This window comes from Tinamus guttatus, unplaced genomic scaffold (genome assembly GCF_059628265.1).
Source record: "Tinamus guttatus ecotype Peru unplaced genomic scaffold, ASM5962826v1 Tinamus_guttatus_pri_ptg000389l, whole genome shotgun sequence".
NCBI classification, from domain to species: Eukaryota; Metazoa; Chordata; class Aves; order Tinamiformes; family Tinamidae; genus Tinamus; species Tinamus guttatus.
This window is the reverse complement of record NW_028288923.1, coordinates 8,623,309-8,650,906: the sequence shown is the minus strand read 5'-3', so window position 1 is coordinate 8,650,906 and position 27,598 is coordinate 8,623,309. Positions and strand designations below refer to the sequence as shown.

Below are 27,598 nucleotides of genomic sequence, written 5' to 3'. Positions count from 1 at the left end.
CAAAATGAAACATGAGCAACTTCTGTTTTTTTTCTGATTGTAGCTGCAGAACATACTTTTTGTTGTTTTTCAGGTTATGCATCTACAGAAGCATGAATCTGATCATTTTATTTACTGCCTTGCCTTACAGGTTAGCTTGCGAACAACTTTGCTAAGTCTTCTGGTGGGTTAACTTTTCCAGCAGAAATGGAGTACAGGACTCAGTTACTGCATCCTGAGTGACGAATCCTTTAACGCAAAATGGAGAAAAAGCGTAGAAAGAAATGAGCCTGTTTATTAGGCTTTACCTCAAAAGACCATGAAATCTCTACTTATTTTGGACACAGCTTTAAGAATATACAGTTGAACAGCACAGTGGAAGCAACCTTTGCTGAAACAAAAATGAACTAATTTACAAAGAAGAAACGAGTGATTTGAATATATGGAATTTTTGAAATGAAGCCATTTTCTTCTATGACCATGAGGTTTGCAAACATCTGGTTTGTTCTGGTTGTAATTTTACTCTGTGGCAAAAAACACCTTGGTACCAGACTAGGAAATTCCTCTCATGAGGCTCACATATGTCCTGGATGTTCTCGCCTTACCTTGAAAGTGGAATTCACTTCGACAGTCGTGGAGCATGGTAATAAAGAATTGATAAAAATACATATGAAGTTCAAGTGCATGTTACTCATCTGTGGTGTTTGTGTGAATGTAATATTTGAAGAGTCTATAGCCAGAGAATCCTCTGCTAATTCTCTGTATTCAAATAGATTTCCTCCCCAAATTTCTCAGTTTAACTGGAGCCAGGATTCTCAGAACAAGAAAGGAAAGATGGGGGGAATAAGGAGGATGCTGAAGTGATTAACAGACAGAAATAGCTTCAGATGGGTTAATATATGAATGCCAAAGGGATGTGGTAGAAAGGTGAACGGTAGGTTCATATAGTTTGTTATATAACTCTTAAAAAAACAAGAGGTTCTGGAAAGGTGTGCGGAGGCTTTTTATATCTATTTCTGTGCTAACAGTTCAAACCTTAGGTTCACGTTGTATCCTAGCTTATCTGACTCGGTCTTAGAAGTCAGCATCTTAGTTGTCCTCAGTTTATGCCTTAACTCTGCATCTTTTTTTTTTTTTTCTCAAGTAATCATAGTTTTCCTTCTGCCTACAGGCAGAAAATCAGTGACCGTGTTTTTGTGCATAGTTAACCAAAAGCTCATTGGGGTGAATGTGGTGTGTGCTGGGGATGAGATCTACCCACAAGTTATTTATCCAGATAAAGGACTGTTGGGGCCAGCTGAGTTCTCTGTGTCGTAGATAGTGTCAAAAATTTGCTGTTGCTAATTGAAGACAGTTGTCTGTATATATTAAATATATACCATATATATTGAAGACAGTTGTCTGTATGGTTGGATGTAACTGTAATTTGGTTCTCTCTTTCACTGTGCTCTGCACACTTTGTTGTTTTACCTTTTCAGGTTGTTTACAATTCTTCCATCTGTTCAAAGGTCTTTACCATGGTTTGGGTGTTTCATGATCCAAAAAGAAACTTAGTGCAGAAATAAATTGGAAAAATGCATAGAAACAGCTGTTTGTTTTTATCCAAATACTGTTCAAGCCTAAGTTTTGATATTACAAGACTGAGCTTTTTTTACAGGCATGATACTGTGTTTTAAAATTCATGTCCTTAGAGCTTTTCCTCCAAACTGGCAAAATTAGTAAACCCAGGTTACGTTAGTTCCTTTATTAAATATTTTCGTTTGGAAGATAGAAGTATTCAGATCCTTTTGATGGGAATACATTAGGAAGCTGTTCAAGGATCAGTTCTGAAGAGTTGTGTTCTTCTTACAGAGTACATTGTGGCTTTTAATGGATACTTCACAGCTAAAGCTAGAAGTAAATTTATTTCAAGTGCACTAAAAAGCAGTGATATTGAGAACTGGAGGATCATACCTCGCAACAACCCAGCCAGTGACTATCCTAGTGATTTTGAGGTGATTCAAATCAATGAGAAACAGAAAGATGGAGTACTGACCCTGGAAGATCATCCAAACATCAAGCGAGTAACACCTCAGCGGAAGGTCTTCCGATCTCTCAAATATTCAGAGTGTAAGTAATTTTCTCTGTGGTTGCATCAGATCCATTCTGGAAAAATATGTTGAATATTAAGACACTCAGCCTTACATAAATGAGAAGGCAGCAGTGCCTTGTGAGTTTTCTTTAACTCATAGAAATCTACTCTTTTTTCTGTTTGTTTAGGAAAGCAGCAGCAGTTGCTTGCCAGACACTATGGGCTACTATATCCCTTAGCACATAAAATTGTTTTTTTTTCACTGATTTTTTTTCCTGATATCAGTATTTCTGGAGGTAGTGGGTGCTTGCTTGTCTAAAATTTTTGCTTTAAGGTAGCAGGATGATCTGTATATTTGCATAATGATAAAATCCTGTTTTTCTTCATTTCCTCGTGCTGTTTTCTGTATTCTGATTATACACAGCTGATCCTACAGTGCACTGCAATGAGACCAGATGGACTCAGAAATGGCAGTCATCTCGTCCCTTGAGAAGAGCAAGTCTTTCTTTAGGTTCTGGTTTCTGGCATGCAACGGGTCGACATTCAAGCAGGCGATTGCTGAGAGCTATACCACGCCAGGTAGCTCAAACCTTGCAGGCAGATGTCCTCTGGCAAATGGGTTACACAGGTATGTTGCCTTGGAACAGTTACCTTTTGGAAAACAAATGCAATATAAGGATGTGTGAACTGTCTTTGTCGGTATTGATCTTATACTGAGTGACATCTCCAGGAAGGATGAGAATTACTTTGTTTAGAGATGCTTTGTATTCTTACAGAGCACCTTTGTGCCTGTGTGTGTACATTGGATTTAGGCAAAATAAATCTTATTTATACTCCATGGCTGAGTTTTTGCAGTGGAGTATGTTAAAGATCTAGAATATATGGATTTGTGGACTGTCTAGTGCATTATGCATAAAAAATTTCATTATTATGGCAGAATAAATTTGCAATGAAGCTGAAAGAGAAAAACTAATACTTTTCTATTACAGGTGCTGGGGTGAGAGTAGCAGTTTTTGACACTGGACTAAGTGAAAAACATCCACATTTCAAAAATGTAAAGGAGAGAACAAACTGGACTAATGAGAGAACCTTGGATGACGGTAGGTTACTGTGTAGTGTTGATTACATTGTTCCTGGAACTGGTGTGAGTGCTTTTTTTGCATTGTAAAGTTGCTGCTACTGTGGTAGCACATCTGTTAACAGGCGTTGAAGCTGTATATCTGGAGATTTTAATCCTAATTTTGCACCATTCTGAGTGCTTTGTATTCCTATGACAATCAGCAAATAATATTAAGGCTCCAAGAAGGTGTGGAGTGAATCCCTTTTGAATCAGGTGTGGTGTTTCATCACCTTTTGAATAGTGTCAGGACAAGAAAACATGCAGCCATAAATGCAGTATGAAAGTAGCAAGAGGTGAGAGGTGGTAGTCGTTTCTTTACCATTCCTTTTTGTATTCTGCTCTTACACAGTTCATTTGTATTTTCATAAATATGAGAGAGAATATTTTGCTTTATTGTGAAGTCCAGTAGCTAGCGAGTTTTGGTGGCTTTCTGGAAGTTTATCTCTAATTTACATAATTTTCATCAACAAATGCTAGGCAGGTGTATGCCCACAGAACTTTTCATTTTCTACACTCTGTGTTCCTCTTTCTTGTGTTGATCCTGATTTGCTTTGACTTTATACTTTTACAGATTATTAACTTAATACAGTCCAGGTCAGTGAGTCATTTGACATTTAATGCATTTACAGGTTCAGTGTGTATGTGTATCTTGCTCAATGCACTTGCATACTTTTATCATCTAGAATTTATTGCATTACACTGCCTGTTTTTGGTATCGCTTTCTACTACATAGACAGATTTTGAGCACGTAAATATATTGTGGCTAATCTTGTAAAGCAAAGGCTTAACTTTTTTCTTTTCTATATAGATGAAGGAAAAAGTGTTTTCTGGTCCTATTTTTTACTCTTTAGTTATGGTCAGGATAACAAAGCTTGTGAGGAGTTTACATAAAAATACATTTGGGCTTGTGACTTGCATTTGCTCTTTAATTATTGCTTAATATGGCTCTTCGCCTCACCTGTAGGACTGAACAGACTATAAAGAATGAGAATGTATGTTATGTTAGATGTGTTTTTATTGCATTAAATCATTAACAATGAAATGTTTTGAATTATAATGTCTTATTTTGTTATCTCTCTCTGCTTGTGACAGGTTTAGGCCATGGAACTTTTGTAGCAGGTGTAATAGCCAGCATGCGAGAATGCCAGGGATTTGCTCCAAATGCAGAACTGCACATTTTCAGAGTGTTCACCAATAATCAGGTGGCTATTTTAAAAGTGTTTTAAATTCTGCCTGTCTAGATCAATACAGTTTAATAGAGTCAATACAGTCACTTAATACAGATTAATCCTTTTCTTTGTGAGTGTACATTTTGACATGGTGTTTGATAAGTGAGAACAATACACCTTTGTATTTGAAAGAGAGAAGACAGTTAATTATTGTACAATGTCCTGGAGTTTCCCAGTCCAGTATATTCTTCAGAAATAATGTGTAAAAGTCTGATCAATATAGAGGTGCAGCTGTTATTTCGATATATCGAGCATTAGAAACGTTGGAAATAATTGTTGGTTTTGTGCTTTTTCTGTGGTGTTTCTTCTGTCTCTGAGGTCTGTATCATCATGGAGTCCCCGGCTTTTAAATGACAGCTTTTGTTTCCCCTTTTCTTATGCAGGTCTCCTATACATCTTGGTTTCTGGATGCTTTTAATTATGCAATTTTAAAGAAAATAGATGTATTGAATCTAAGTATTGGTGGACCAGACTTCATGGATCATCCTTTTGTTGACAAGGTTAGTACAGAGAATTAAAGCTTCTGTGGTTATATTCTTGAGGCAGATATGCAGCTGTGTCAAGGATATAAGAACAACTTATTTGCCACAGCTGCTGACAAGTTCTGGTTCTTTTGTGGGGTTTCATTTGTGTGAGAGAAATCATGTACAGGTGTCCTAAAAACATGTAGTTTTTAGGAATATTTTTTATGGGAGAGAAGCCCTGTACTGGTGATAGGTTTTTAGTTAGTGGAATGTATTCTAATAAACAAACTTGACAGAGTGCTGTTTGTACTGCTCCCAAACAAAGAGGTAACTCAGTGGGCCCACAATAGAAGTCGTTTAGCTGATACCCAGGTTCTACTTAATTTAAAATTTCTACACGGTTTATCTAGTTCATAGTAAAAATACATGTATTGTGAATTTTGACAGCAAATTGTTTAAGAATAACTAGTTAAAAAGGTACAAGTAGTTGATATGGCCATATAATTACGAATTTGTTTCAGGATAAGATGGAATTATGTTTTTATCTTTGTAAATGTCATGGTCCCTCGAACTGTTGATCTGTCCTTCAGAAGCCCAAAGTGAATTAATTTATATTTAAAAAGGGACAAAATCTTCTCTGAAAAAAGGTAAGGGAATTTGAGGATAAAAAATTTCCCTTTCTTACCAAAATTATATTGAAATTTGGTTTGACAGGGACTTCACTCTTCCCAGAGTACTCCTAGAGGAACCACAGGAGAATCTTTGAGAAGATTGCGAAATTTGAGTTTCGGTGCCTAGAGCATTTTGTTATAGGCAGTTTCTCTTCAGTGTAATCTGGTTATGTACAGTCAGCAGAGCCACTGTTGCAACAGGATTACTGGTCACCTAATATTCAGCATAGAATATAGAATTGAGATGTACTTTATAATCTTCAGTAAGACAGAGGGGTTGGATTAATAGTTGCTGCCATCAGACTCCATGGAGTACACGTTTGTTCAGAAAACTCTTTTTTGATTGTGGAGTCTTATTGTAAATGATTCTTTTTTATTTTTGGTAGGTATGGGAACTGACGGCTAACAATGTGATCATGGTTTCTGCTATTGGCAACGATGGACCTTTGTATGGGTAAGTTTCGGGGATTATTTTACAGAAAGGCAAATATGTTATATTTATTTTGGAAGCAACTCTGTCCTGGAAGTTTTCCTTCCTCCTCTGGCTGTAATCCATGACAGGTAGTCTGTCTTTTGAAAGAGGCCCAAGTTAGACTCCCTCCTCCATTGTCTTTACCCTTTGCCTCACTAATATATTTATGAAATACTCAACTGAATATATTTCATTCAGATAATGGAAAGTCCGTTGAAGAAGAACAGCTGCATTTCCAACTGCTAGGAGAAGCAGATCTCTCTGGGTACAGATCTCAGGTTTAAGGATTACAGAAGCATCTTGCCTGGATGGCACATTTCTAAAATGAATACCTTAAAAAATTTGGTTGTGTTTTGAAGATCTGTGTTTTGGCAGTGGAATTTATTGCTCGAAAAGCTGCTTTCACCAATAGAATATATAGGATAGTAGCAATAATTATTTCTGTGGGCGTTAGAGTGTCTAACAAAAATCCAATGGTGGCATGTCCGTTATCTGCATAGCATTAGAATTGTGGTCATTTTTGCTTCCTGTCTTATTTCCCAACTTCTTTTAGGACTCTCAATAACCCTGCTGACCAGATGGATGTGATTGGAGTAGGTGGCATTGACTTTGAAGATAATATAGCTCGTTTTTCATCTAGGGGAATGACCACTTGGGTAAGAGGCTTTGACTATGGCCAGCCACATTTGCCCACAAAATAAGGGCTTTGGAAAGAGAATAATTTTGATGGTTGGGGATTTTTTGGTAATCTTGTGCATTAATATGCATCGAATGTATTAATATGCGATAGCAGGCTCCATCAAAGATGTCAAGTTTTGAAACAAGAAACTTAAATGTTATTTCTGGGATTTCTCAACAGTTTCTGAATTCTTTTTCATGTCTGTGAAAATGCCCATTACCTTTGAATCATGGTGAGGGCTTTCCAGTGTGGACAAATCTCCCTAAAAATGCAGGCCTGTTTTTATCCTGTCTTTAGTGCGAGCATCCAGATGCTACATGTAGTATTGTCCTTACCTACCCTCCTTTCAGTTTGCAGTCACCTGTACAACTGGTACTGCTCAGAGGAGATTGCCTTGTGATCTTACTTAAGTGCACTACTACAGTGGGTTTTTTTTTTTTTCTGCCTTTTGTGTCGTGCTGCATCTCATTCATTAGCCATTTGACAGCTCGGTTGTCATTTTGTCAGTGGTTTCATAAGTAGCATAGATATTAGAGCAAACTGCAGTGAAGCTGACAGCCCTTTTGTATATTGATATACTGAGCAGATAAGGTGTTAATAAGCAGTTCGATTCTTTACTACTATTCGATATTCCTTGGTGCTGAACCTCCGCTAATGTAATTGACCATTTTACTTCAGCTGGCAGCTAATTTAGGTGCCAAAATGAAGTAACTGATGTTCAGTAATTATTTGGGTAGTAATTCATATGTCTTCTTTCACAGGAGCTGCCTGGAGGTTACGGGAGAGTGAAGCCTGATATTGTTACTTATGGCTCTGGAGTGAGAGGTTCTGGTATGAAAGGTGGATGCCGTTCCCTTTCTGGGACAAGTGTAGCATCTCCTGTGGTGGCAGGTGCTGTTACATTGTTAGTAAGGTAAGCCTTAAGTAGGAATCTCAGAAAAATATATTGATGCAGGTTGAACCATAAGAGACCCTTAAAGGAATGCACCAAATAAATATAAATTGCACTTAGGTATAGGAAAACAAACACTGAAGGATGAAATCAGGGATTCTTCTGCCTGAGATGTTACTTTATTTGACTAACTCTAAATCTCCTAGGCGAAATGTGAGGCCTGTTTGGAATAATAATTGCATATATATATGTGTGTATATAAATATAAATAGGACAGTGTTACAATATTTTCTTATATATTTTTAATTATTTTAAGTTGCTACGATTTTGTCACTTGTGCCATAGCAGAAGAGTAGCTGCTGAAAGTAGGCACCTACAGCAGATAACTCTCCAAGTATATGTAAATTTGTAGGATTTAGGGCTTTCTTGGTTATTATCCAGTTGGATAAGGCTTCTGTTGTGCACTGATGAACTTAAAAGAAAGTAGGACTTTCTCCTACTTTTGAGTTTGTAACTGTTTCTGCTTAAGGATTGGACAAATCTTTGCTTGAAAAATTTAGGGCCAAAATTCTAAGTCATCATCATCCCTTCTGATATCCCAGAAGATGTATGTGGTCCTGCAAATTTCCAGCTACAAAGACTTTGGTTTTCAGAGTATTTTGTCTAGCATATCAAAACATAACTCAGATTAGAACTATTGCTGGTGATGGAAAACATTGTAAGGAGAGAAATGTATCATAAAAGTTGGCGCTTTCTCTTTTCGTCCTTAGCTGTTCCTGTGAGAAATCAAGTAATATTTAGCAAGTATGAACTGTGGTTGTTGCTGACACCAGCCTAATTTTTGGTTGTATTTTTCATCAATCAGATGGATTAAACTGTTTGAGGCAGAATGGTAAATAAACGACTAGCTAGAGATGAGAATAGAGGCCACCTAAGGTGATCTAATGTTTCCCACTTCAGCACAGTTCAGAAGCGTGAAACAGTGAATCCAGCAAGTATGAAGCAGGCCCTTATTGCATCAGCACGTAGACTTCCTGGAGTCAACATGTTTGAACAAGGACATGGCAAGCTGGATCTTCTGAGAGCTTATCAGATCCTCAACAGCTATAAACCACAAGCCAGGTTAATTTTAATCCTTAGTTAATAACTAATATGCTATTATCTGCAGTATTTCTTCTCAGGAGGTGATATGAGTGTAACTTAGTTGAGCAATCTGTCTTTATGCAATGAAGAGACCTTGCAGAGATCTTATGTAATCCTGAAATTTGAATTTTGACAGGAAAATCAATGAAAGGGTCTGGTATTTTATGCTCAAGTTAGATCAGGATAAGGTTTTGGAGAACCTCTGAAACCTAAGTTTGCTTTCTCTTCTAGATTCAGTTTAAACTCTTGGATATTGTGAATAATGCAGGTCAAAAGGGAAAAGTAGATAAGTAAATAGGCTTACCAGAATAAGAATGTTCTTATTAGGCTGAGAAGATACTTTTGCTATATGAAAATATATAAATTGTTTCAAACAAATTTATTTAAAAAATGGGCAGGGAAAAGAAGATTCTTGTGCAGATTAGGGAAGCAAATTAAGAGCTTGATAGCGTAAACATGGCTAACGTATTTAATGTGCAACTTTTTCATACATCAGCTATTTATGTTGTCATGTACTTGTGTTATTCACTGTCTTTGCTTTTTTTTTTTTTTTTTTTTTTTTTTTTAAACACATCTCCCCATCCTGTCCTCTCCACCCTGCTGCAGTTTGAGTCCAAGCTATATTGACTTGACGGAATGTCCCTACATGTGGCCCTATTGTTCTCAGCCTATATATTATGGAGGGATGCCAACCATTGTCAATGTTACTATCCTTAATGGTATGGGAGTCACTGGGAGAATTGTAGACAAGGTAAGACACTCTGTTCCAAGTCTCGACTACTAATGTTGCTAAATGCTTCCCAGAAAAGACCATAAATCAGCCATAAATTGAATACAACAGCGATGCTTTCTTGCTGGGGAGAGAAAGATACACACACTTGGAATAGTAAGGTTTATGGTTGTAAACTTCCTTCACGTTTTCTCCAGCAATGTGCTGACTGGTTTCAGGTACATGTATTGTTTTGTCTTTGTAAGAGTTTTGATTAAAAAGCACTCGGAGACTTCTTGTATTTTTCCGATCGTATTTAAGGTCTTCTGGAACAAAGATTAGACTTTCTCCTCTCGTTTGGTCTGGAACATGGGCACCCAGGGATTGTGACATTATAAAACATGCCTTTTACATGAGTCAGAATGACCTGAATGCCTTGACTTACCAAGGCCTGCAGGAAAATATGTTCCTGTTGCAGTATTGTGGAACACATTGGTTGCCTTAGGAGGATTCTAGTTATTTTTGTAGAACATTCTACATAGAACATATGGAAACTAATACAACAAAAATTAAATGGCAAGTTAAATAAATACAAGTTTAATAAGGTACCTACTCTGGCCCACGAAATAATCTGCAATTCAACCTGGTTGTGTGACTTCTAAGATCTTTTATAGATTTAAGCTTGCTCTGAAAACTCTTGAAACTGTTTGCCAACATCATGAGCTGAGAGTAATGCTCAGGCACAATGGGCACAATCTATATGAGTCTGGATCAGCAACAGTTCTTTTCGTTCCTGAAAAGAACTTAATGTTTCTTCCAATAAATGTTTCCACAGGACCCCAGAATAATAAACTAGGCCCGTTTCAACAATATGCTGTTCAGTCACCTTCTTGGAGAGCTCTGTGCTGAGAAGCTATAGCCCAGATTATTAAGGCTGTCATGACTAAGTTGTTTTACTGGTGCAACACCTTGCTTTTAAACTTTGGTATCTTTTTGCAATTTGGCATAATCTTCAGAGAAGTTTAGGGGGTTGTTTCTGTGGAGGGAGGACGAGGACTACACATGCGAAAGTCAGTGATTGCAAACACTGTTTTACCAACATTCCTCGTTCTTCATTTCACAGCCAGACTGGCAGCCCTATCTCCCACAAAATGGGGATAATATTGAAGTGGCTTTCTCCTATTCCCCCGTGCTGTGGCCTTGGTCTGGATACTTAGCAATTTCTATCTCAGTAGCAAAGAAAGCAGCATCTTGGGAAGGCATTGCTCAAGGTCATGTTATGATCACGATAGCATCCCCTGCGGAAAATGATGTAAGTTCTGTTTGTTTTGATTTTTCTGGCTTTTATTAAGTGTGCTTAATGATATACAAATGCATCTTCTTAGGAAGTGGTTATAGTCCTGTCATTTTAAGTATAGATTAGATATGGGTCAAGAAAATGGAGAGTGTCATAGTTGACAGCAGGATTAATTTGCGAATGGAATACACTTTGGAATTCAGAAATCTATCTCTGAGACTGACTTCATTTATTCTAAGTAACATGCTTTGAAATGGAGCTTATTTAAATATTTTTATTTCTTCTGGAACTATGCTTATTGGAGAACATTTTAAGGGTTTGAGTGCTTAAATCAAGTCATAGTTCTAAAACACTTTTAAATTCTGGACATAGATATAAACTGTTGAGTGCAGGGGGAAAAAAGTTATGGTGACTTAAGCCAGAGTCATCTCTTGGTCTCCGTATTTGGTAGTAGTGACAAAAGGAAGATTTCCTACCTTGTTTTCTTGGCCTGTAATGACCCATAGTTAAAAGGAGAGTGTTCTTGTGGGGGAAAAAGGGTTTCACTGTAGTTTGTTTTGTCTTCAGTCCAAGAATGGTGCAGAGCAGACTTCCACGGTGAAGCTTCCAATAAAAGTGAAGATTATTCCTACTCCACCTCGTAGTAAGCGAGTACTTTGGGATCAGTATCACAATCTCCGTTATCCACCAGGATACTTCCCCAGGGATAACTTGAGGATGAAGAATGATCCATTAGATTGGTATTTATCTCGAGTTCTATTAAATCAGTGTTTCTTGATTGTATGTTAAGAATATGGGATACTTTTGTTGAATTGCATCCTGGCTCTATGATGTGGTGCAGACGAATAGATTTGTGCTGCATGAGAGATGTGCTTAACCTCTTACTTTGCTGGTTTAGTTCTCTGTAAACTAAAGTAGGTGCTCAGAACCAGTATAATTAGTGAAGAATCTTGCGGAGGGGATTGTGAGTGGAAAACTGTAAGTTACCATTTGAAAATATGGAACTTCTAGAAAATAAAGCGAGCAAGTAAAGCCAGCAAGTAATGTATTAGGGGATTTAAATCAGTTTTATACATGCCAGATTTAGATGTCTTCAACATTTTTTATTTTCTTAAGGAATGGTGACCATATCCACACAAACTTCAGGGACATGTACCAGCACCTGAGAAGCATGGGATACTTTGTTGAGGTTCTTGGTTCACCGTTCACATGTTTTGATGCGAGCCAGTATGGTAAGTGTGAATTTACTTGGTGAGCAAGTGGGCAAGACTCACTTTTCTTTTGGATAGGGATGTTTTTCAGGCCTGTAACATAAGGGTGAATTCTCGTGATAATCTCCTGGTTCTGGAAATGCTGTCAGTGGTAATTGTTGGGGCCTTAGTAAGAATATATAGGAAAGTGGAGTTTGTGGGGAACTGGACCGACGCCTAGCAACCGAACACCTGGAGGAGAACCAATCAGCTGGGAGCCTGTAGCCAATGAGTGCTGCTCCTCAGCGCATGCCCACCTGCATGGGTATAAAGCCCTGCTACAGACAACAGCAGAGGGAGTTGACCTCACTTTCTGTGGAGGTGTTGTGTGCTCTGGCTTGTGGAGAGGGCTCTGGCACTTGGCGCAAGAGTGACCCTCGACATCTGGTGACCCCGACGTGATCGTGCGAGAACGCGAGGGATCTTACTGGAGAAAAGCGGATTGTGACCACGGCCTGGTGAGTCAGAATGGGAATTGGCGCATCTAGAGTGGAAGTTGCTGCAACAGCAATGGAACATGATACTGTTGAACGCTTCGTAAGGCTTGCTCAAAAAACTAAGATTGAGGTCTCGAAAACCGAGTTAACTGATTTATTGCTATTTTGTAAGAAGAAAAAAATCATAGAAGAAGCTTCCCAAGCATATAAATTTGAATCATGGGAGCGAGTAGGAAGAGAACTATGGAACGGTGTACAATTAGGCTCGGAGGAAGCGTGGCGCCTCACAAAGACATTTCGTCTAATATGGCCTATGTTTGAGCGGTTAGTTGCTATTGCGTTTTGGGAAGCGCTCCATGGAGAAGAAAAGGAAAACGGGTCTGAAAGTTCTGCATGTACTAACAATACTGAGCCAATTCAGTGTAAGAAAATAGATAATAAGAGAAAGGTAACCTCACCTAAACAGGCATGTCCGGTAACTTTGGCCGAACAAGAAGTATGGGGGGGAGTGGATGAGTATCTCCCCCCGTGGGAGGGGGAGGAGCGACCACCCCCCACAGCACCTGAATGGGAAAAGCGACCACCTCCCACAGCGCCCGAATGGGAGGGGGAAAAGCGACCAACCCCCACAGCGCCCGAAATGGAAGTGGACCCAGTTAAAGTACCGATCCCAGATGGATCGGACGATGATAATGCCGTGGTTCAAAAAATGCGGCAAGAACTTCGGGGACAGGCAGAGAAAATGACAGAATTATTAGAACAAATGCGGCGACTAGACGGTGGGTCCAAGGCCAGAGATGTGAAGGCAGCATATAAGGCTGCCCATAGGGCTATAGTCGAAGGGTTGGAAAATGTAGAGAAACAATTGGAGCAGTGGGAGGCACGAAAAGATGCTCCTAAGATTCAAAAGAAAGCAGCTGGAGCAAGTGACCCAGCTGAAGAAGGATTGTTGCCGGAGCTCCCAGCCACTTCCACTGCAGGTGGAAGTAATGATGAGGAAATGCCACCTGTTAATCCAACATTTAATGCGGGAGCACGGTATAAAGGGCTCATAGAGAATGCTCAGTTACAAGGAGAATTTGTATTAACACCACTAGCAGCTCCTGTAGTAACGGGAGCCCAGGGCCCCAGGTGGGAACCTCTCGATTGGAAATTTGTTCAAGGCATACAAAAAACAGTAATGCAGTATGGGCACGACAATAAGTTGGTGAGAAATCAGGTCTCCGCCCTGTTTAAATATTCCCATATGGTACCTGCGGATAGCAGAGCGATAATGGAGCTCCTGCTTTCCTCTACCGCTTACATGCTTTGGTTAGCAAAATGGCAGGAAAGATTAGAGGAAAAACAATTGGAGAATCTAAATCGCAGTATGGACGATCCATTAAGGGTCGCCACCCTTGATCAACTAATGGGCAATGGGCGTTACCGGGCAACCGAGGCCCAGGCAGCGCTCCACCCCAGGATACTACAGCAATCGAAAAATGCAGCGCTAGCCACTTTTCTTGCACTACCACAAATAGGAACGCCACAGTTGCCATACACCAAAATAACACAAAAACCGAATGAGTCCTTTTTTAACTTTGTTGATCGACTGAAGGAAGCCTTGGATATGGCACCTAATGTGCCTGCGGAAATGAAAGCAATATTGGCAAAGGATCTAGCAGTTCAGAACGCAAACCAAACTTGCAAGCAACTGTTAGCTACTTTGCCACCAGGAGCTTCAATTGTCCAAATGATAGAGACCTGTGCCCGAGCGCCATTGATGGAGGAAGAACAAAAAGCAAAAATACATAGTGCGGCTTTGGCCGCAGCAATTAAAGGAGAAAGAATGTCTAGAAAGGAAGACAAGAGATTTCATGGGACATGTTTCCTATGTGGTCGATTAGGACACATGAGGAGGAAGTGTCCCAACAGATTCAGGATGGAGGATATGGCCCCGAGAGGATTTAATGGGACCTGTACGAGATGTCAAAGGTTCGGGCATAAGGCAGCGGAGTGCCGATCACGGTTCCGCAAAAACGGCACGCCGATACAGGGAAACGGGAGTCGCCGCGTTGTGAGGGACGCGGCAAACAAGTATCCCCAGACAATGGCTGCCTCTGTGAACTCTCCGCCGCAACCTGCGGAAGCACAGGAGTCAACCTCTCTGTGGCAAAATCCACAGTGATTAGAGACTGACGTGCACATATTAGAAGAGCCAGCGACCGACCCCCCCCCCCCCCCCGCAACTGCCACCCTCTTCTCCTTCTCCTGCCCCCCCAAGCTGCAGTGTCGCCGGGAGCAGGCCAGGGCGGGCGGATGAACCGGGCAGAGTAATGAGCAGCAGACGGAAGAGCAGATTTGTGGTCCTCTCAGAGGTGGCAGTGAAGTGCAACTCTAGCACAGGAAAATGAGTGAGCTTGACCAGTTACGCCAGGAGGCCGAGCAACTGAAAAACCAAATCAGGTATGCTAGGAAAGCATGTGCTAACGCCACCTTGACTCAGATCACAGCCAACATTGACCCCATGGGGAGAATTCAAATGCGTACTAGAAGAACACTCCGGGGACGCCTGGCAAAAATTTAAGCAATGCACTGGGGGACTGATTCCAGGCTTCTAGTCAGTGCCTCCCAGGATGGCAAGCTTATAATCTGGGACAGCTACGTCTCCTCCTAGCTGGTTATGATGACTTCAACTGCAATGTCTGGGATACACTGAAAGCCGATAGAGCAGGTGTCCTTGCGGGTCATGATAATTGTGTCAGTTGCTTAGGTGTGACTGATGATGGAATGGCAGTGGCAACAGGATCGTGGGACAGCTTCCTCAAGGTCTGGAACTGAAAAGAGCGGCAGACTCCGTGACTGGAAGAACTTTCCAGCGGTTGAAAACTAAAAATGATAGCATATCCAGTCTGACCATACTAACTTGGACCCCCATCCTCCCCAGCTCCAAAGGGCAAGATTTTTCCTTCTCCTGTTGCTGAAATGAAGAGCACAATTACCTTTCCAAGAAGAATTTCTGTGGTTGTAAGCAAAATGAAATTGTGTATTCCTTTGGGACCATTTTTCTTTGTCTTGGGAATTTAAAAATGAAACACTAACATAAAAGCGTGACCGGAATGATTATATTTATGCTTGCAACTATGTTACTTTGTTTTTATTTGTAATATTTGATGCATGATATTGCCAATTTTTGTTTTTTGTAAAAAGAGGGGAAAATGCTGAGGTTTACAGCTATGTTAATTTGTTTTTTGTAAATGCTGCAATGTTTATTGCTAATTTTTGTTTTTTGGAAAAAAGAGGGGGAGATGTTGGGGCCTTAGTAAGAATATATAGGAAAGTGGAGTTTGTGGGGAACTGGACCGACGCCTAGCAACCGAACACCTGGAGGAGAACCAATCAGCTGGGAGCCTGTAGCCAATGAGTGCTGCTCCTCAGCGCATGCCCACCTGCATGGGTATAAAGCCCTGCTACAGACAACAGCAGAGGGAGTTGACCTCACTTTCTGTGGAGGTGTTGTGTGCTCTGGCTTGTGGAGAGGGCTCTGGCACTTGGCGCAAGAGTGACCCTCGACAGGTAATCTTCTGTTTGTCCTGGTTCATCAGCAAGTAGCTCAGCATGTGGTGAGATAGCTCACCATAGCTCAACTTTTTGAAGTCAGTGATATGCAATGAGACAGAAATGTTAGTTTTAAGAAAAAGGAGGGGAGCACAAAATTAGTTTCTCTTCTGAATCTGCAAGATTTACTATTGAGAAGGAGCAACATTAAGGAACTTGTCTCTTTCCTTTTGATTTTCTTGTTCCTATTGGGCAATTGGATAGAAAGGCTGAACAAGTTCTTTCCTGCATACTATCCCCCCCAAAAAAGAAGTTTAGAGAATGGTCAGTGTATATTGGGTTAAGAGAAGAAAAGAACGTTGCTTACACTCCTCCTCTGATTACTGCAGCAGCTCCCAGGTGTTTCCTGTGCAGGAGCTGTGGTGGTGGTGTAAGGCCAGGCCTGCACTCTGCCTGATTTGCTTAGCAATTTGTTGAGCTTCCAGAATTTCCTCAGTGAAGAGGAGTGAGGGAGGACAAATGGATTGCAGTGCTCTCTGATTTGTATCTTGTGGGGCAAATACTGATCTCACTTTTGCATAATCAGATTTAACAGATTTAACAGTCAGATTTAACAGGTGTTTTTTTGCTTAGCTCATCCTGAGGGCAACAGCTTTGTAGATCTGCTTTGTACTCGCAGATCTGTCAACTACAGCTCACATTTCTCCTTAGGGGAATGGAGAAACTTGGCAACAGAAATTGGAAGAATTTGGCTTTCAGATTGCCAGAATAGGTGGAGGTTAGGGGTGAGCTCTATGAGTGTAACAGTGCAGCTGTAGCCAGATCTACCAAAATGCAACTACAGTTTTCAAAGTGTCCATCAAAGCAAATTTCAGAATAACTGTTGTCTGTTCAGCTATAATTCTGCAGCAGTGAGTGCAGAATTGTTTAGAGCTTGAGCAGTGAAAAAGTTTAGGATGCATTTACGTTAGCATTTTAGCTTGTATCACAGTGTGTGCTTTTGCAGCAAGTCCGGCTGTCATCTTGTACCAATTTGGCTCTGTTCTGAGAGCATTTAAACCACACTGGAAAATGTACTCCAGACATTAGTGGACATGAATGGTGCATGGCACCAGATGAGCACCAATCATAAGTAAGATTCAAAAGGCATACTGTGCTGACAAACTAATGATTGCATATATTTGTAAACTGAATTTCCTTATATTTTAAAAAGTGACTACTTTAGATGAGCTGCAGTGCATGTCACGCAGACAAGATACTGTGCAAAATATGTGTTTGTGTTGCCTTTCTGCATTGGTTGGGTGAGTTGTGATAGCATCGCATTTGCAGCTTGGAGAACTCTGGTTTTTCTTTTAAACACAGGGACTTTATTGATGGTGGACAGCGAGGAGGAGTATTTTCCCGAAGAGATCACCAAGCTGAGAAGGGATGTTGATAACGGCCTTTCACTTATAGTGTTTAGTGACTGGTACAACACATCAGTGATGAGGAAAGTCAAGTTTTATGATGAAAACACAAGGTAATTTTATAAGCTCTGTGGGAAATAAAATGTCATAAAATTGCCATTTTGTATAGTTAAAAATCCACGTGTATTCACATGTGTACTTACAACACTTGTCATGCTACCCTAAGAAAGGGGATACCTCAGGATGAACATAGAATACCCATTTTATTGTGGTTATGGGAAGGCTCACTTCTGTCAATGTAAACTTCTTTTAAAGTCTAGAAAAAGATATAAAAAGAAGCTAAGAAATTGGAGACTGATTAGAGAAGAAAGTTGGTGCTTTTTTGTCTTTGAGGAGGAGACTGGAAAGAAAATGTGGGTTGCAGCGGTATTGGCAGCCTGTGCATCTAGTATTAAATTATCCCAGTATATTGTGCAAAGGGAGAATACATCAGTACCACTGTTGGTGAGAAGGGACTGAGATAGGACCTTATAATTTTAATTATCGGTCTATTTTGTGTTGCTGTTAAGATAGAAAGGTCTGTTTCACATTTTGTGAGTGAGCGGTATTTGCTACTGTTAGAGAAATGAGAAGCAATTAAGAGGATCATTGTTGTTTCCCCCTTGCCAAACAAAGAATTTTTAATTTGGGATTTCTTTCTGGCACGTGAAACGTCTCATTGTTTAAGTGGCTTTGAAAAAGTCTGCCTGCAGAGAGATAACCTGATCTTTTGCAATTCAGACTCGTGGAGCTTTCTATATATGAATAAACTCTGTTATGCTTTCATTTTTGTAGACAATGGTGGATGCCCGATACTGGAGGTGCTAACATACCTGCCCTTAACGATCTGCTTTCTGTCTGGAATATGGCCTTTAGTGATGGGCTGTACGAAGGTGATTTTACCATGGCAAACCATGAAAGTAAGTATTGGAATTCAGTGTGTTCTTTGGATTTCCCCAATCTAGACATGTCACAAAATCCTGAGATGCTTCATAATTCCTGTTCTGTGGTCTTTGGAAGTGTTCCTCTGAAATCGCCCGAAATGAGTGTGTTTCACTGGTTTCAAATTCAAACTTTCTGCTTAGACTTCAGAAAGCAGAAATGTTTTGATGCTTCATTTCCAAATCATTATTTTCTGACCAGTTGCTTTGGAACACATATTCCAAGGGTTTTGTAACGCTCTCCTGCGTTGATGGAAGAAGACAGGTTCTCTGTAGTATAAGTAATGACTGCTAATGTGAAATATTACATTTCTCACACATTTTAAATCTGGGTTTTAGGGTAACAGTTAGGCAATTAAACTTTTCAATTGGAAAAAAGATATAATGTCAGTCTCCTTAATGGAGAGATTTGAAAGCAGTAGGTAAAGCTGAACCTCCGGAAATTGCGTTTAGAAATGCCTTGCCCGTGAATGTGTGGATCATGTTGTGATCTAGGTCAAAATATGCCAAATTAGAGAAATATTCCTAGGAATGTGTGTGGGCTTTTTCATTGTTGTTGTTTTTCTGAGTGGCTTTCACAGCTCACTGAATTAAGGTAGGAAGGGAAGAAGTGTTACTTCTAGTCTATAAACTGATTTTGTGATGTTTTTCAGTGAATTATGCATCAGGATGCAGTATTGCAAAGTTTCCAGAAGATGGCATTGTAATTGCACAGACTTTTAAGGATCAAGGTATGCAATTTCTTCTCTTTTCTGTATTATAAACAGAATTTCTTTGTCACCACACAAGCAAATTTACAAGCTCTAAAATGGTGAAAGATGTAGAGAGAAAAATGCATTGAAAGGGTAGCTATTTTTTCAATTTGTCTAGAACCTATAGCTGGATAACTAGCAGACAGCTATAACGTGATCTCATACATTTTATTTAGTACAGTAAAATACAAGTCTTTATATTCAGTATATTGCTGTGTTGCTATATGTAAAGTCATCTGCACATGTGTGTGTGAAATCTCCATCTTCTGGCAGGGGGAAGAATTGTGTTGTAATTCATTGTGTTACTTGTCCGTATTTCTTATAAATTTCAAATGATATTGAACTATATCTAAATGTAGAATTAATCTAGTCCTTGTTGAATGTGAATGATATGATGGTGTAAGGACATAGTTAAGGAAAATATAGGTAAGGAAAGTTTGGTAGGCAGTGCTGCTTGATGGACAGACGTAAGGGAAACATTTCCAGGTGTGCAGTGTACTTGTGGTCTCAGGCTTGAGTAAAGATCTGTTCTCCATGTTTATCTGTCCTTTCTAAGTTTTATATCATGTAATTTGTGAGGTGGTGATGCAGAACTGTAGCAAACCATTTTTAAGTGTTTTTTTTGTTGTTGTTGGTTTTTTGTTGTTGTTGGTTTGTTTGTTTATTTATTTATTTATTTAAATGAGCCTTTAGGAAGAGCTCTGTAGGACCAAATCACTGGCACTATTACCAGATTGTGCGTTTGATCTGTGTGTATGGGAGGGTTCCAGCATGCAAATAGAAGTGCATACTTTCTGTTTTAATCTTTCTGTTCACATATTATCTTAATTGTGATTGCAGATATCCTGCAAGCATGCCTCTAAGCTGCCAGTTTATTTGTGAATTTATAGTGCTTTTGGAGGCCAGCTTTTAAATGACACTCTTTCAAAAATCACTCTTTACAATATTGGTGCAAGTGTTTCACAAAAGGCTGAGAAGCAGATACCTGAACCTTGGCAGGACTGAATGTAATGAAGCATGATTCCCTTTGCTAGTGTAAAGAGCCACTGGGGCAAGTAAGGAGTGAAATTTGCCAAGGATTTAAGAGAAAAAAATAAAACCAACAGGGAAGTGTGTGTTCATTTCCTTTTTTTTGGCCTGTGTATCCTTATTAAACAATACTTTGCTTTGTTCCTAAATGGGAAGTTAAAACAAGTGAAGTGCAAGGGAAACGAGGTAACTGCAGAATCGCAGAGATTTGCAAACCAAGCAGAGTTTAAGGTGGGCTTCCCCAGACCTGCTGCTTTAAATGTGCTCAGTCAAAGTCCTGGTCCTGCAGCAGCTGCAAAGAGAGAGAGATGCTGTGTTTCATGGAACAGCTGAATTCCTTCATTTAGTTCCACAGAAGGTTTTTCTGTAGGATTAGTCAAGCAAGCCGCAAAAGAGGTGCTGAAGAGCAATATGCACTGTGATGGCCCATTCCTAAGATACTGCATCCTGCAAAACTTTACAGGAAAATGAAAAGACATAAAAGAAGTTGTACAGGAGGTTGTTTTGATTTAAAATTTGTTTCTGAAAAATTAGGATTTTCCTTTCAAGATTGTTCAAGGTAAGCCAGTACGTGAGGTCTTTTTCTCCATCTCCACTGAAGAAGGAAAAAATTGACATCAGCAGGAAATTTCATTATCAGAGTCTTGGAGCAGTTTTGCTTTTTTCATGCCATTGTGTTTCTTTCTAAAAATTCTTGACATGAATGACATTTGTGATATTGGAGAGCAGTGCAGCTGCATTTTTAAGCCTACATTAGAGAATGTGTTGACATGCAAATCTATTGATGTTGATGGCCTGTTGTGTATTTTCTCTTTTCCTTAGGTCTTGAAGTTTTAAAACAGGAGACCGCTATAATTGAAAATGTCCCTATTTTGGGACTTTACCAAGTTCCTTCTGAAGGTGGTGGCAGAATTGTCCTGTATGGTGACTCAAACTGCTTGGATGACAGCCATCGACAGAAAGGTGCGTTAGCAGAAAAATTCTGGTCTGAACTGACAGCTGAGTTATTTTTTATTATTATTATAGGGGTTATTTATAGCTCCCAACAGTAATAACTGTTTTCTAGGAAATCACTGACTAGTCCTAACCAGGAATCAGTCCAAACTCTGCAGAGCACTGCGGAAAATGAATTGTTTTGTGTTTGCTTATCAGTGTGTCATGTCCCCTTTGGAGCATATCCTGTAGGGCTTTAAAGTAGTGCTAAACGTTTCAGTTGTACGTTAGTACTTTCGTGTCTTTTGAGTTTCCTGTAAATTAAGTGTTGTAAATCTGTCAGAAAATAGACATTTCTGTTTAGGTTTTCAAAGACTTCATTTGCAACTCTGGGTAGCAAGCATGAAAGTTGTTCTGTGGGTGCAGTTTCTTTAACTCTCAGGGAAGTCGTTTCCTCTTCCTGTGCACTGTGGTAGTTCCTTATTAGACCTTTTTCTAGTACTTTGATCTGGCTTTTGAAGTTCTCAAGGAATCGATCGGATTTCTCCTGCCTCTTTGACATGTAAAGCGTAGACTCATAAAGCTGCAGCTTGAGAGGGTGAAGATTATCCAGTATCCGAGGTCTTTTTCTGCATCTGCACTGAATGCAATATTCAACTCTATTTTTCCTTTTATGATTAAAAGTACATTTACAACTTTTATACGTTTTTTATCATTGATGTTTCAAGCATCAATGTGCATTATGTAATCCATTCCTTGCCTAATTTATCCAAGTTTAAAGGAACTTGCTGCCTAAAGGAACTCCCCATCATTAGTTCATTTCTATCTTTCTTAAACTTTTTCTTTTGATGTTTTCTGGTTTCTCTTTTTCTGTCTTTGGGCAGGTTCTGTTACTTGCAATAACACCGACACGTTCGAGGCCTTCTAGGCCTACTGTAGGTTTTTGAAAGCACGTAATGTAAGAGATGTGTGGCTTTTAATTAAGTGATAGAAAAATGATACTTTTTGGCACCTTCATGCTGTTAAATTCAGTGTGGCCTGTGGAACAAGAAGAACTGAAAAGGCTTTAAAAAAATCCTTTAAAGTTTGCTTTTAAGTTGTGAAGCAGGGCCTGTATCTCCTGCAGAGACACCAGTGGCCTTAACTGAGGAAAATTCCTAACATTCGTGGATATAAATCCCTAAAATGGAGTTGACCTCTTTAAAAAATCAAAGATGAGGGTTTAAGGGACCCCAGGATTATGAAGATTAATTCCCATTCCCAGCCAACTGTTCTTTGGGAGAAAAAGTTCTCAGAAAAATAATGCATGGTAAAAATAGCTGGTAAGTTGCATCCTGTTTCCAGACATGGAAATTTTGGAGAATCACGATGGTGGAAGACTTGTCCTTTAATCACAAATCATGATGGTGGAAGACTCTTCGTTTAGTCATAATTTAACAAAATTGCATCCCTGCTGGGATCGTGATCCCCAATCTGAAAACATCACCGTGTTCTTATTTTTCTGTGCAAATTATTTATTTTGTTCTTCTAAACAATTAGTTGGGTCCCTGTTGTGCCTCATAAATGATGTCATAGGCTCTGAACTTCCTGTGTTTCCACACTGAAAGCCTCTTAATTTTTGTGGGGATCTTGGCTTTGCCCAACCTGTGATTCCCGTATTTGAGACTATGTCATTGTATCTGTTACTGCCCAAAAGAGCATGAAACAGTGATGTAACACAGAAAATAAGGTATTTTAAACCTGAACGGATTAATTTTGCGTTTGCCTCCTCTTGGAGGAGTATGGGTTTGAAACCTGCATCTTTTGGAAGGCAGGGAATAGGACTTCAGAGGCAGGCGAGCAGAAAACTGACTGTGTTTCCAAATGTCTAGACAACAGAAAGAAAAGCCATTTGAACTGCAGCATAAAGTTGATTATCTGGGGGGGCTGTATCTCGCACAGATTGCTTTTGGCTCCTGGATGCCCTGCTGCAGTACACGTCCTACGGGGTGACGCCTCCAAGCCTCAGCCATTCCGAAACCCGACAGCGACCACCCTCGGGAGCAGGTTACTCTCTCCCCGAGCGCATGGAAGGTGAGCGCCTTGTGTGTTGAGCAAGTGACAGAGCTCAGGGTGGGGTGTATATGTCAGACGCAGGAATTATATGCCAGCAAGGTTGTTAGCTGGATGTGGGCTCTATAATGTTGTGTTTTACTGGAAGAGAGCGCTGACAGGTTTGGGGGGTTGTAATACATAATTGTGGTTTGATTAGAGAAAATGTTTTGCTTAGAGATGGAGAGTTTTCCTATACCTACTTTTACTAGGCAGCATTCAAATTACTAGCTATGGAGCATATATTATAAAGTGCTTGATTCGTATAGCGTGATGGCCAGCAAAACCTGGCTTACCAGCACCCCATATCTGGTTTTACATGCACAGTTCTGCTTTGTAAGGTACCCTTTGATTAAGTCCATCTGCGACATTTAGTTGTGGGTCATTACTGTAAAGCTCTCCTGGTTTTACAGCAGCAGTGTTTAGCTGGATGTGAACATTTGGAACTATGACCCTGCAGTCTCTTAGTAATCCAGTCTCTCTTCTGTGAATCACAGGTAACCATCTGCATCGATACTCCAAGGTGCTTGAGGCTCACTTGGGAGACCCTAAACCCCGTTCCCTTCCAGCCTGTCCTCACCTGTCCTGGGCCAAACCACAGCCTTTGAATGAAACTGCCCCCAGGTGATTATACATCTTTAATATGGCTCTATACCAGTTCTCACTTTTGAGTCGAGCTGAAAAGTCAGCTGTTTCATCTGCTTTTGAAAGGAACAGTGAAACGCCTTTCCTAGGGAAAGAACAGCTTGCAAAGAGGAAATAATGCACATTCAGCGAATCGTTCACCCTGATAAAATATATTTGATAGTTACCCTATAATTTATCTAACTGTGGGGTTTTTAAAAAAGCTTTAAAGTCAATTCAGTGTTGTCTGAGTGATCCCAACTTACAGTTAAGGAACTTGCTTGAATCCCCTAGGCACTGCCTGCCTTTGCAGTAATTTTCTAAAGCAGCTTCTTGGGCTGCTCACCAAACTGCCTTCTGCTGTGTCATTTGTTCATCACTTGGAGAAGCATGTCAACACATAGGCCCTGGTTTGCTGGGTTTTAGGTAACTTTAGGTAGTCTGCATGCAAAAAATAGATTTGTAAGTAAATAACAGTTGATCTAAGTGTGCTGTCTGGATCTAACTGTGGAGACCTATAAGACATAGGACCTGAAGAATAAACTGGATTATTGTTTGGATCCAATTTAGTGAGCAGTTTACACGTGTCAGCTGTCAATATTACAATATATTTGTGCAAAACTCCTCGTGTTAACCAAATAAGTGGGCAAACACCTCTGTCTTTTAAATTTCTTCTAGCAACCTTTGGAAACATCAAAAGTTATTGTCAATTGATCTTGATAAAGTTGCTCTACCCAGTTTTCGACAGAACCGACCCCAAGTGAGACCACTGTCCCCTGGAGAAAGTGGAGCATGGGACATTCCTGGAGGTGATTATCAGAAAGTCTGAAAGATGCTGTTTTGCTTTGCCTGTTGAATAGCCTTTAAAAAAAAAAAAAAAAAAAAAAAAAAAGGAGGGGGGGGGAGAAAAAGGGGGCAGCAGAAGAGATTTCCACATGTTTCACTTCAATTGTGAAAAACATGCCAGTAGTAGTGTGGTTGTTTTGTAAATGCTTCTCTGATGAAGCCTTAGAGAAATATTTTTGTGTATAAGCAGTTTATTCAAAAGAAAGTGTGCGTGACATACTGGGAGGAAGATTTCAGCAGCTGCTTTTTGGCCAGTCAAGGTTTATTTTGACTGTTTAGTTTGGTGGGTGTCAGCCATAGTCCTTGTCCTTGCAGGCTGTGGTGAGGTATCTTGCGCTAACACAGGCTTCATTGTGTGAGTGCACGGGTCTGAACAGTGCTCAGGGGGAAGTGTGATAATGACAAATAATTTGGAGCACTCTAAGTACTTTTCACTGTAATGGTGTTCTGCTTTATCAGCTGGGCATTACAAGCCCAACTGGAAGTAGTTTAAAAGCTAGTTTCAAAGCTATGAGCCTCTAGACCAAAAAGTGCCTTTAAAAAGGAAGGAAGCGAAAGCTGGTCCTTGCTGTGTGCACATGTGGTCTCTGGAGTGAGCACAAAGTCAGTTTTCATGGTGCTTTGGTATTCACTTTGATTTATGGAGATTATTTGGTGATAAAACTACAGTCAAGTATTTGCATCTCTCTCCTTGCTTCTAAGGCAAAACAGAAGGTGGTTGTTGTGGGAGAAATGTAGATTATGCTTTCATGTTCCAAAACAGGTCAAGGTGAAAGTGCCTATGCTTTTCTGTGCATTTAGCATCCTGTCTTATTTTCACTAATTGGTCTGCAGCTGTTAATCTTCTTGTCTGAAACGTAATCTGATTATAGCTGTTTCATCTTAGAACAAGAGCTCCCCTTGGATCGTTGCACTAGATAGCGTTAATATCGCAGAGGCCTCGTAGCTCACGTGGCTGCTAATTGCTTCCCAAACCCCTTTGGCCTTCCAGGTATAATGCCCGGCCGGTACAACCAGGACGTAGGACAGACCATTCCGGTCTTTGCCTTCCTTGGCGCCATGGTGGTCCTGGCGTTCTTTGTGGTGCAGATCAACAAAGCGAAGAGCCGGCCAAAGAGACGGAAACCGCGAGTGAAGCGCCCACAGCTGATGCAACAGGCTCATCCTCCAAAGACGCCTTCGGTCTGAAAGCTCTCGCTTGCCAAAGATGACCCACCTCCTTCTCCCGTTGCTCCTCGGAACGCTTCATCGCTCCCGGGGAAGGCACAGTGAACACGGTGCTTGTGCTGGTGATTCGCATCTGACATCATCTCATAGTCTTTGGTGTCTGGGGAAAAAAAAAATCAAAAAAGGATCTCAGCTCATCATCTGTACATAAAACTGCAGCTTTAAGCAGCTGAAGCCACCAAAGACTTGAATACCATTTGAAAGGCTGCTTAGTCACTACATATCCCAAGAGGGGAGGAAATGGACCTTTTTTTATAAAGCTGACCAAACTAAAATTTATTTGTTTAGAGGCTATTTTCTATATTTATTGTTGGGGAGGGGCGGGGGAGTAAAAGTCACTTTAAGGACCTCTGCTAATAAAAAGCAATTGCATTTTTTTTGGACGGGATGCAATTTTCTAGAATGGTGTAATCCTGAAGAGTATAACTTACGTCATTAAAGGAGGGAGGGGGCAAGATAAACTAGTACAAATCAGTGAGACATAGTCCTGCAGTTTATTTTTATAAAGCCAACTACCATGATGTTTTGTAATTTTTGGTCATGATTTCACCATTGTTGGTGAAGCAGATTTTCAATAAATATGTTATCTATATGAAGCTCAGATGGTTTGTTGGGTGGCTCTTCTTTCTCAGGCCTGTCCTGGGGAGCAGATTGTCAAGGACAGAAGATTTTTATGAAGGTTTTACGAGGCGGCCTCATTCCTGTGTGTTAGCGTGGATGTCACGTAGTATTACAATAAGGTGCAGAGCATTTTGGCTCTCCTCTTTTGGTTTGTCCTTCTTGGGAGCCTGTTACTTGTCACCAGCTAAAATTAGGACCCAGGCCCAAGCTGTCCCATGCCATCGTGTTGGTCAAGATTGTGCTTAGCCTGTTTGGCTGGGGGCTGAAAAATGATTGAGGCACTTCGTGGTCTTCAGCTTGGAAACAGCGTCACAGCAACTGCCGTGGTGCAGCAACCCCCAGGCCGACGAGCAGCCCAGAGTGCCAGAATTACATCATGGAGGAAAAGTTAACTACCAACCTCACACAAGATTCTCCGCATTGCCCCCATTGCTGAAGTTACCAATTACATCGTGAGATTCTTTTTGTACCGCAGGACTCTACAGACCAGCAGGATTCCCTCAAACAAGGCAGAGTAGAAGAAGAATCTGCTCCTAAAGTTTTTTAGGTGTCTGTGCTTTCTAGGCCTCAGAGTCCTACCAAAAAGGGCAAGTGGTGGCCACAGCCTTCCAAGCCATCCACAGTCCTTCCCTTTGCCTTATTCTATTGCAGGAAGGGTTAGGGGAAGCAGCGGTGACAGGAAACAGAGGCTTTTCCTGCCTCACTTTTCTTGTACCAAGGCTTATACTGCTTATTTGATGGATGTTGGTATAATAATTCACCATAGCTGTCACATCCCTCCTCACAACCCCCATCCAGGAGGGTGCTTGGAGGTGAGGGCAGCCGCCCTGGCCATGGGCCCTGGGCTTGGGAGCTGCTTTGGGACACGGAGGCTTTTCTGGGTCTGCCGCTGGCCCCAGGCAGCCCTTGGATTTGTGTCGCCCTCGTCAAAGGGAGCCTTGGAGGCCCTCGTGCCTTTGCTCCCATCCCTGCTAATGAGGAAGCTCCGGCCTCTCAAGGCATCGCTAATGAGAGATTACAAGCTCCTCTGTAACTCTGAAACCAGAGTCAAATTGTATCAAAGTGCCAGTCCGAGTTAAGAGACTTTCCCAGTGGCTGGTATTTTACAGCCCAGCGGCCAATTTCTAAATCATAGGAGC

The 27,598-nt window shown here is 40.5% G+C and overlaps 1 protein-coding gene across 1 annotated transcript; it reads left to right on the top strand.

Annotated features, from left to right (window-relative positions):
* The first annotated feature begins 71 nt into the window (after nt 1-71).
* On the top strand, nt 72-26,439 carry MBTPS1 (membrane bound transcription factor peptidase, site 1). Its single transcript, XM_010210975.2, has 22 exons — nt 72-622; nt 1,831-2,088; nt 2,475-2,678; nt 3,040-3,150; nt 4,263-4,372; nt 4,783-4,899; nt 5,921-5,988; nt 6,560-6,662; nt 7,447-7,598; nt 8,538-8,699; nt 9,327-9,471; nt 10,553-10,741; nt 11,294-11,466; nt 11,843-11,958; nt 17,313-17,469; nt 18,191-18,315; nt 18,990-19,067; nt 20,940-21,080; nt 22,992-23,123; nt 23,639-23,765; nt 24,444-24,574; nt 25,603-26,439. The coding sequence occupies exons 1-22, from the start codon at nt 436-438 to the stop codon at nt 25,797-25,799; spliced, it is 3,183 nt and encodes a 1,060-aa protein (XP_010209277.2). The 5' UTR covers nt 72-435; the 3' UTR covers nt 25,800-26,439.
* Nucleotides 26,440-27,598: the final 1,159 nt, after the last annotated feature.